The 10,683-nt window shown below is 37.2% G+C and overlaps 2 protein-coding genes across 2 annotated transcripts; both read left to right on the top strand.

Moving 5' to 3' along the window:
* Positions 1–690: 690 nt before the first annotated feature.
* Positions 691–1,813, top strand: LOC109610108 (mediator of RNA polymerase II transcription subunit 29). Its single transcript, XM_020028022.2, has 2 exons — positions 691–798; positions 1,047–1,813. The coding sequence occupies exon 2, from the start codon at positions 1,054–1,056 to the stop codon at positions 1,651–1,653; it is 600 nt and encodes a 199-aa protein (XP_019883581.1). The 5' UTR covers positions 691–798; positions 1,047–1,053; the 3' UTR covers positions 1,654–1,813.
* Positions 1,814–2,712: 899 nt separating this feature from the next.
* On the top strand, positions 2,713–9,145 carry LOC112638982 (serum response factor homolog). Its single transcript, XM_025411674.1, has 2 exons — positions 2,713–3,589; positions 7,748–9,145. The coding sequence occupies exons 1-2, from the start codon at positions 3,092–3,094 to the stop codon at positions 8,354–8,356; spliced, it is 1,107 nt and encodes a 368-aa protein (XP_025267459.1). The 5' UTR covers positions 2,713–3,091; the 3' UTR covers positions 8,357–9,145.
* Positions 9,146–10,683: the final 1,538 nt, after the last annotated feature.

Below are 10,683 nucleotides of genomic sequence, written 5' to 3'. Positions count from 1 at the left end.
ATTCGACTCGGTCGCCGTCATCCGCGCGTCCCGATTGGCCGCCGTCGAGGCTAAAGGCCGATCCGCATTGGACGCGAGCGAGCCTTGAAAGTGAAAGGGATGACGAGATTCGTAGAAAAGGATGCGCGCACGCTGAGTGGATCGCTGTCCTCGTTGGGAGCCCGCCGATTGGTCGATGCCATTGTCATTAGAATCGCGGTCGAGAACGTTGACTTCACGTGTATTTTACGAACTGAAGGAGAATAAGTCGTTCTAAATATTTTCAATTTTAAATTCCTAAATAAAATCAAAATATTTCCTGGGAGACGCGTATCACTTTTGTCGCTAAATATCTGACGAGAGATGTTTTTAGTTCGGATGGTAAGTGTAAAAAGAGACGGAGATCCATCCGAGAATATACGTATCTCTTTTTGATTTTCACCTCGATTTTCTATAGGATAATATAGAGAAGACTTGACTATTCTATAGAACTCGATAGACGCCGACAGGGTAATTATAACGATAATTATTGATTAGTATTTTCTATGAATTATGTGTTTGCGAGAATTTTTTTCACACTTGTCTCTCTCTGTGAACGAAAATTACACTGGCTTTTGAGGAAGTTTGGTTTGGCAAGTATTTTTATTGGCGTTACTTTCGAAACGATTGTCATGCGCGTGCGCCAATCTGTCATTTCCGCTCATGCGCAAATTCGACAATTTCGAAAACTCTCCTAACCTGTAACTTGTGTCTGTATCGTATAAACAAACATTGGTAATTTTGTCCAATTTTTAACAAACTTAATTTAATCAGAAATCGGTAAGAAAGAGGAAAAATAATATTTTATTTCAAATTAATAAAATTCTGTAAATTCTATTAATTTATTCTATTTCTGTAAATTATATTAAGAGATAATCTGAAAGCTAAAAATAGAGTGTATATCTGATATAAAGATGCAATACAAATTATTATATATTAAAATTTAAATCTTAAAATCTTTAAACACTCTTGATATTTTTAAAAATATTTTTTGGGAAAGAAAAACACTTATGATTATATTCCATTAGGAGCAAGATGAATATCCCACCGATTCAGCAACAAGGAACCATGGGAGTGGGACAAATGGGACAACCGGTGAATCCTCAAATGCCTCAGAATCAACAGCAGGCGCAACAAACGCAGCAACAACAAGTCCAACAGCAGCAGCAACAACAACAACAGCAGCAGCAACAGCAGACACAAGATAAGCTGGATAACATATCTAAAGTGAAATCTCTGGTTGGACCTTTGAGAGAATCTCTAGGCATAGCTCTCAAAACTGCGGCACACACATTACATCAAAATAGTTTGGTCGATGTAGGATCCATGAAGGGTATAGATCAGCCTGATCATCGATTCAATAAGCATATGGAGGAGTTTTACTCCATCTGTGATCAAATAGAACTGCATCTGAAAACCTCTGTAGAATGTCTGTCCCAGAATAATAGCTCGGTCCGATATCTACCAATGTCTGTTATAACAAATCGTACCGACACAGTAAGTACACAAGAGGGACCAGCGTTGTCTTATCCGCAGTTCTTGATGACTGTGCGCGCACAAGTGGCGTACGCTCGCGACATTCACGACGCTCTCATGTCTCACGCTCGTGCAATATCGTCCGGAGAACAACCTTAAATTCCATGTGTGAATTTGTTTCGAGGAATGTTGTAAATGCTCAGTAAGATATAAAATATAGGAGAAATAGAGCGTAAGAATTATGATTCTGTTAATTTATAAATATAAGTTTTTCGATATAAAAATATTGCTATTTAATAAAATATTTAGGTCGCAAAATATATATATTTTTATTATATAATTAATATATACATGTCTATAGAAAAAGAATGAGAGAGAGAAAGCGCAGTTTTTTTAAGAAAATATCCTAGTTGTACATCTTCAAGCTGATTGACACAAGTATGAAAAATATTCAATGAATATAAACGGATTAAATCAGCGTTGTAAGAGAGGAAAAAAAAAAAGAGTGTTTTACAAATCATTTTCCCACTTTAAAGCATCAACTGTACAGAAGGTAATACATATTTTTAGCAACATATTTTTACACGAGGCATCAATCATTGCTCGACAACTGCAAACACATCAAAGGTTCCATGTATCTCGGAGATCCCAGGCTGTTAAAAACTGTCTTGTACAGAGAAGATCATTACCGAGAGAAATGTATCAACGTCTCGCGCGACAGGGTAACGCCGTTAACGTCTCATTAGAGTTCCGTGAACGACGTCGCTCTGGGGGAGGCCGATGATAAAAAGTCGGAAGTTTACGCGTTACATCCGTAACACGGCACAGACGAGACGGAATCATCCGGTCCGGTCGGCACCGCCGCGATTTGCGCGGTCACGTATGGCATATATACGATATACATGCACGCATGTAAAGGGAGAATACAGGGGATTCGGTCAGAGGGGGTCGGGAAGGCGTGCAGGAAGCGCTACTGTCAGTTGGATTGGTGTTTCGACGCGGCGCGCCGTGCGATTATTCGAAAAGGAAGGACCACCTCTGTTCACCATATTTGGCAAACTTTCCCTAATATGGTAACGTCTACTTCTAAATATGGCAGCCGGGGACGCCCTCTCGTCGCGCTTTGTAACCCTGCGCGGACGCATTTGCGGCCGAATTCCGGGCGAACCGGCACGTCGCGCGGCCGATTTGATGGGCGATCCGGACGCTTGGACGCAGGGGCGATTTTTCGACGTCGGTCTCGACGCGGATCCCCGTCCACCGGCGTCCGTGGCGTTACCGCGGACTAGTTTTTTTCCGGCGTCGACGCGGTGCCGCGCGCCGGAGTGGGGGGAGCCGCGCGCGCGCGCGGACACTCGCGCAGCGACACGCGGAGGCATCTCCGCCGTAGGCACGTAGGTCAAGTTACGATACTCGGCGCGGTGGCCGCGCGCGCACTCAGTTCGCGGGGAGCGCTCGTGCGGTGCGCGTTGTTGTCCCGTGTTCCTCTAGATGATCGATCACGTGGGAGACACTGCGCCGAGTTCCGCACGCGATTCCGTGGCGAAGACGCGCCGCCGTCGTGGGGAAGGGATTAAATGTGCGCGCCGACGCCGCGATGGACAACCCTAGCGGCGGAAGAGACGGTCGGTACACCAACCTCGGCTACATGGGGATGATCGGGGGCGATACTGGCGCGGAGATTTACGGCCGACCGTCCACCTCCCAGCTCGCGGCCGCGGCGGCGGCGGCCTCTCAGATGGGCCGCGGTGGCGCCACCATGATGGGCGCCGCGACGCCCGGCGTCGGCCCCGGCCCCGGCCCGGTCCAGCGGGGCATCAAGCGCACCACGTCCGACGTCTGCTACGCCGATGACGGCGCGGCCGCGCGCCAGCAGGCGCAGCTCTCGCAGGCGCAGGCCATGTCCGGCATGCCCGGCGACTGCGTCCCCGACAACCTCGACGAGTCCTTCACCAGCCTCGGCCAGCCCAAGAAGTCACCCCCGTCCAACGGCAAGAAGACCAAGGGCCGGGTGAAAATTAAAATGGAGTACATCGACAATAAGCTCAGACGGTACACCACGTTCTCCAAGAGGAAGACCGGCATCATGAAGAAGGTTTGTGTCGAGTCTGTTTGTATCTCGCGTAATAGACGTCCGCACGTGTAACTTCCTCTTCCCGCTCTTTTTTCAAATCGCACGTAATGCGAGGATGATGCTGTTCATTTTAGCTTCCTCGATATCTCCATCAAAGGTCTCTCCGAGTCCTGACAACTCGTAAGATCAATTTTCATGGTTCATTCAATCTTTATACATATCATTCATACATATCTTTCATACGTATCTTTCGTACATGTGATTTATTATAAATAATATTTGCCGAAGAGAGAGACGCTAGTTGATGTTGAAATATCTCGTTTCTAGTAAAGATACCTCGAATAACTGTCTACATTTGTTTATTTTCTAGGCCGAATCTGCAATAAGTGTCGTAAGCCTTAAGTCGTAAGATATTAATCAATCATGGTTCCATGTAAGAAAGATAATTAAATATGATTGATTGATTTCTTACGGTTTAAAGCTTATTACATCTGTTATAGACCCGGTCTACAACAAAAACCTGCTTTCGCTCGCATAAGTCTATTATTTATTATTATTTATATTTATTTTTTTTGAGATAACAAGCTTATATCAGCTTTCTCAATCATTTTTATTACAATTTTTTTTGTTCAAAAATCACTCGCTAACGATGACGACGTCCTTGTCGCATCTTGGACCAGGACTAAAAACGATAGGATTAAAAAAGACAAGAGTAAAAGAGGACTAAAAAAGACAGGAGTAAAAGAGGGCAGGAATAAAAAAGGGAGAAGGTACATGTGAAAATAATGATATCAAAACACATTGACAAGTATACCGTTTCTCGCATGGTTTTCCGATTTATGATACACCGCGACCTTCGGCGCGAGTCATCAGTGACAGCGCGTTCTAGGGTCGCTTGCACGCGTCGAGGTAGCAGTTAGCGTTCACTCCGATTAGCTTTGTGTTTTTCTATCGGGGACACGAAGATTGGACTGCAATCTAAAAGAGAGGACGAGTTTCTCGGTTTCTTAATCCGAGGAGATTAGGATTCCAAGTCGGTGCAACGCTATTGTACAACTCCCTTGAGCGCGCGATCTCAGTCAGGGATAAAAGCCGAGTGATTATGTCGCGGATTTAATTTACGAATGCGTACATAAAGATAAATGTGAACGTTAGATCGTATTTATTGTGCATTTATCGTGCATTTTTCTATAATCGAAATCTGACGCAATCAACGCATGTCGTAGATAATTTGATAGATTGGTTGGTTGAAAATCGATAAAATATAATGAAAAATTATAATCGTATTTTAAAGGAAATAATTTTTGTATCGACACATATCTTAAAATTTCGAGAATGAAAATCGGACGACAGGGATTTTCAACAATTATTTGTTTAACAATTGTGTTTCATTTTTAATTAATTATTGGAGTTTTCTCTGCTTCTTTCTTTCTCTTGTATTTTTTTATCGTGATCTGAATAAAATTACTCTACTGATTAAAATCTTTGAAAAGATTTTTTTTTAATTTTCTTGATCTTATTTTATTTTTTAATTATTCTTATTATACACTTTTCTTATTAATTTTCTTATAATAATTATTTCTCTTTGTCTCCCGTTTTCTCTTGTTAATATAATATACAAACTATCTCACAAAAGTCAGATTATCACAAGTGATATATATACTTTTATTTAATTCTTTTTAAAATATATCTTAAAATATAAAAAAAAAATAGAAATGTGTGTGTCATATTTAAAAGATATATAAAATATTTCTGTAACATGCATTCTTTCACATCGATTAGATTAGATTAAATTTAAATAAAATTGACTATTTACAGAAAAAAGCAACTATATTGCGAGTTGCAGTCTCTTTCTCATGTCTCCAGTACGTTATCTTATCCTTACTGCTTTTGAGTTTGTTCTTTACTATTGTAAACAAATATCTTTTTCTCTCTTCAGTAAAGAATAAAATAAAAACTTAATCGTATGTGGTAAAAGTACTTAACAATGGAATAATTTTATAATATTTTTCATGTTTATAATACAGTATATTTTACAACACCATTTTTATAAATAGTCATAATGTATTTAAAATATATATCATACGGTTGTAAATTATTAATAATCGCTTGAAAAAAATTAATTTTTTGTTTTTTTCTTATTTTATTATTTTTTATAAAATATAAAATTTGCTAATTGAGATTATATATATAAAAATAATTATATATATTATATATATTATATGTATAAATGAAATTATAATACATTCATAAAATTTAGAAAGCAGCAGAGTGTGAAATTTCAACACTCGAAGTAAACTTATCGCTTGAGGGCAAAAGATAGAGAGAAAGAGAGAGAGAGAAATTTTGAATTAAAGCGATCCGCATCGTTCCGGAAGTGATTAAATTCAATGTTCATGATCTTATGTTTGATTAAAGATACTGATACTGTGTCCACACAACGAACATGTAAATAACGAGATATATCTCTCTCTAAAAAATACGAAGCATCATCCTGACTATACATTATCTTTAATTTTCAGACGTTAATTAAGAATCCATGTCGAATGTATTTAATTGTTTTCGAGGCAAGCCAGATTACTTTAATAGAAACCGCCAAATGACTCATCTCCTTAATGAACAGATTTCGATGAATTTTACATATTTCGCGTAAGGTCTTTAAAAAGAATATAATAATTGAAAAGTATATTTTACGCATAAATACAGATGTACTACATCTGTTTTTGAGATAAGACATTACATCGCGATAATGCAAATTTTTCCAATTATTAAACTTTAATTATGAGATTTACAATTTCGTAAGATTGATTATAATTTAATATCATCGGTGTCGATTTGTATCACTTTATATATTTTGCAATTAACTTTATATCGCTTTATAGGACATTGGGTTTTATAACAAAAAATATGAATAATTATTTCGCAAATTTTTAGCTCCAATTATGCGAGTGATTATTGTTACACATGTTTAAGTGTCTTTTAATTCTAATTGTCAATAAGGTAATGCATGATAACTTGAGCAAGATCCTTTGCGAAAGGATATCGTGTCTTTATATAATAATTTATCGATTTATATTTAAAACAGAGAGGACCATTATGCGTAAGACAGTGTTTCGTTATTCAATTATATGTTCAACTTGAAGGTAATTAATCGATTTGTCACAAACAGACTGAAAATTAAATTTTCATTAGCATTATAAATGTAAATGTTTTGAAATGTATTTGCATTCCAAGGAATAAAAATACAATATGTATTATATACATATATATAAGAGAATATGTAAGTGAATAATGTGATCAATTATTACCGTTATTTTGCAACACATTAATATTTCAGAGTCTTTAAAAATCTTTTAAAGTAATTTATATATTTTCTTTTAATTAAGGATATCGTAATTTAATTGATATTATTTGAAAAACATAATGTTCAACAAATTAGATATTAATAAAATTTTTTTTCTTTCTTAATGTAACATTGTTGGAGTAGAGTATAAGTGTAGTAAATATATTTACTACTTATATTTTCAACATAAATATGTGAGAATTTAAAAAGAAAAATATGGAGCAAATTGAGATAAAGTTTATTATTAGATATCAATAATGTAATTGTTCTTCTTTCTTTAAATATATATACATCTATATATTAAAAACATCTATATACATCTATATATTTAAAAACAATCGGTCAATTCTGTCCTTTAAAATTTACAAATATTGAATTAGTATCACAAATTATCCGATCATCGTATCGATATTATCTAAATTTGTAACATGATTAAATTTCCGTTGCACGTTATAACATTTATTTAATTTAATAGTCATTTTTTACATTGATATTTAGTTCGTATTTTGAGCATAAAGCGCTATAATAATTTTTTCTTTGTAAAATGAAGCAAGAAAAAATTGTCAACTAATAACTTTCGAACTATCGATGTTTCTCTTTTAATCTAATCTTTAATATAATGTGAGAAAAAGGAATAAAATTGAGATCTTGCGAATAAATCCATTTTTACTATCGAGTAGGAAAAAATTATTATGTGAAATAATGATAATAAAATTACCTATAAAAAATTATCTAAATTATTTACTATACAAATCTTTCTATTATTATCGACTATAAAATATCTAAAATGATCCCTTTCTCTGGGAATTAACCAAGGTATCGGTCCTTACTTGCAGGCGTACGAGCTGTCAACGTTGACAGGCACGCAGGTGATGCTGCTGGTGGCGAGCGAGACCGGTCACGTGTACACATTCGCGACGCGCAAGCTGCAGCCGATGATCACGAGCGAGGCTGGCAAGGCGCTGATTCAGACGTGCCTCAACAGCCCGGATCCGCCGCCGTCCGGCTCGTCGGGCGACCAGAGGATGTCGGCCACCGGCTTCGAGGAGACCGAGCTGACGTACAACATTGCCGACGACGAGCAGAAAGTAAGGCAATTGGTGTACGGCTCGCCGCACGGTGGCTCGCTGCACGCCGGCTATCCTGGTGGCGGGCCAGCGGGTGGCCCGAATACCGGACCCCATCCGCAGCAACCCCCGCCGCCGCCGCCACCGGGCTCGCAGCACGCGCCACCCTCGCACGCGCAACACGCGCACCTCATAGCGCATGCACACGCAGCAGCAGCGGCGGCGGCGGCCGCCTCGCCGAGTTCGCACCTCGTGCCGTGCTCGAGCCCGGGCCCGATGCTCGCCGGAGGCCCCTACCAGCAGTCCTGCCCCTCGCCCCTGCCGCCCCATCACGCCGCCTATCATCCCCACATGTCGCACTCGCACCCCCAACGGTAGTACGCGCTCGCCCCCTCGTCGGCCTTGTGCATTCCGTCCTCTCTCGTCGCCGGATTTCACCTCGTGAATTAGACGATGTCCTCGACGGATGTCTCGAGACTCGGTTCCGAGTGTACCGGGGAGAGACGCTTTACTTCGCGCTTTATCTCCCAATACTCTGGGTAGGTTCGGACCAAGTTTAGACGGGAACGATAACCGTTACTCACGAGTCAGCGACGTAAGAAAGTTTGTGCAATTTATGTTGTGTACAAAGAAAACGACGATTAGTAACGTCTTGTGAAATATCGCGCGTCGATGTGTATAAATATATTACTCGGATTAAATTCTAATTTAATTCGGGAATTTTTTTTTAAATGGCGAAGGGACTGCGGCTTAAAAAATCCGATCGATTATCGTTTAAATATACGCACGTTAAATATGAGATAGTTGGTATTTTTATATAATTTGTTTGAGTATTGCAATTTGTTCGTACTTAGATATTAATTTTTAATAATTAATTTGCTCTCTCTCTCTTTTTCTCTCTCGAGAAATGGTGCACAATTTAAAATTTTAGCGCGTGCCGACGCACAAGGCCTTCATATATCGAAATAATTTCCCTTCGGGTGTCATATATCATTGACATAATTTCCTCTTAAACGCTACATCATCGGCGAATATGTGATGATTAATGATGGAAATAAAAAAAATGCTTCGAATTAGTTTGAATATATCATAAAAAAAATTTGAGTCTTTCAGTTTGAATATTATTCGAAGTTATCTTGACAGTCTTGAATGATTTCGAAAATTTTTCGTCTTGAAAATCTTGTATCTTGAAAAGTTTTATAAGTATTTTAAATATTATAAATATAATACATATTTTATTTATAATATTGAGATTTTTCGTCTTGAAAAATCTTGAATGTTCTAAAAAACTTTAGAGAGAAAGTAAAAAAAAAGTATTGAGACACACACACACACACACACATATATATATATATATATATACATGTAAACATTTTAGTTCCTACATAATAAATAATTTTTAAATAAAATTTAACAATAATTTATTTATAATATATTATATTATATTTATAATATATTATTTATAATCTTTATTATTTATGAAAAAAGTATTGAAATATATATATATATATATATATATATATATCTCAATATTGTTTTTAAATAATAGAGATTATAAATAATATATTATAAATATAATATAATATATTATAAATAAATTATTGTTAAATTTTATTTAAAAATTATTTATTATGTAGGAAACTAAAATGTTTACCAATACTTATCGATACACAAATAAAAGATTGAGGTGATGGATCACTCGAGACCTTGGAAATCAATCGAAACTTTCAAGACCTATCAAGAGTTTTAAAATTGTATAACTTCTAATAATATTCGTGAAATATTTCGAAATAGAGCGATGTCTCAATTGATTCGAAATTTGCAAAAAATGCAACTGTGAATGTCCATCACTAGCGATGATGGAGTCATATAATATTTATCGAATTATATGCGATGAACGCAAAGGAAAGGGAAATCATTTCTTTATCAAGAATCAAGTGCTTTTCAATATCTGTCGCACATATACATCTACGGCCGATTTTACGCGCGCAAAAATCTAGTCCAATCTCTCGACATTTTTATTTAAAAAAAAATATATATATGACACATATGTATATATATTCTTCTTTTTTTATATCCGTGTATATCGATGAATCTCGATAAAAGTGCGACGAATCGCGGAAAGGTGGAAACGCGTGTTGACATGCGAAAAGACAAGTGACTTCCCGACTAAGCGTAATAATGGAGAACGCGAGTCCATCATTAGCGTTTCCAAGAGTGAATCGTAACCGTATCCTTGGCAGATCGTAAGATTCAACATTTATTATACGACGTTTATTATATTTTGTTTTTTTGCTGCTTAAATTCGTACTTCAGGCAAAGCACAATAGCTTTTTTCCAAAGCTCGGCGATATTAGATAAAGGACGATATGTATCGGCGGGAGTCACGTCGTGAAAGAAAGATATTCGAGATTTTGCGAGGAAAGATATTATTAATTAAATAATTATCTCTTAATAGATAAATATATATATATGTAGTGTAGTGTCGTGTATGATGAATTATACTATGAGTGATAATAGAGTACCGATCATACTCTGTTAGCGCTCATTCCAGCAGCTCTCTCTTCTTCTTTCGCGTCTTTTTCTTCTATTTAACTTAAATCGTATTTATTGACGCAGACGTCGGTATTTTCTTATTTATTAGGGAAAGGCAGCGTGTTGTACTTGTACACATTGTTATTATAAATCGTAACGGATACTATTTT

Source organism: Camponotus floridanus, unplaced genomic scaffold (assembly GCF_003227725.1).
Source record: "Camponotus floridanus strain SB8 unplaced genomic scaffold, Cflo_v7.5 scaffold42, whole genome shotgun sequence".
Classification (NCBI taxonomy): Eukaryota; Metazoa; Arthropoda; class Insecta; order Hymenoptera; family Formicidae; genus Camponotus; species Camponotus floridanus.
The sequence above is the reverse complement of the archived record's forward strand: the minus strand, read 5'-3'. Positions and strand labels throughout refer to the sequence as shown.

Excerpts from the sequence above, each read along its gene's own strand:
- LOC109610108 (XM_020028022.2), top strand. The coding sequence starts at position 1,054 with ATGAATATCCCACCGATTCAGCAACAAGGAACCATGGGAGTGGGACAA.
- LOC112638982 (XM_025411674.1), top strand. The coding sequence starts at position 3,092 with ATGGACAACCCTAGCGGCGGAAGAGACGGTCGGTACACCAACCTCGGC. Across the intron at positions 3,590-7,747 it reads AGACCGGCATCATGAAGAAG|GCGTACGAGCTGTCAACGTT; the intron begins GTTTGTGTCGAG and ends CCTTACTTGCAG.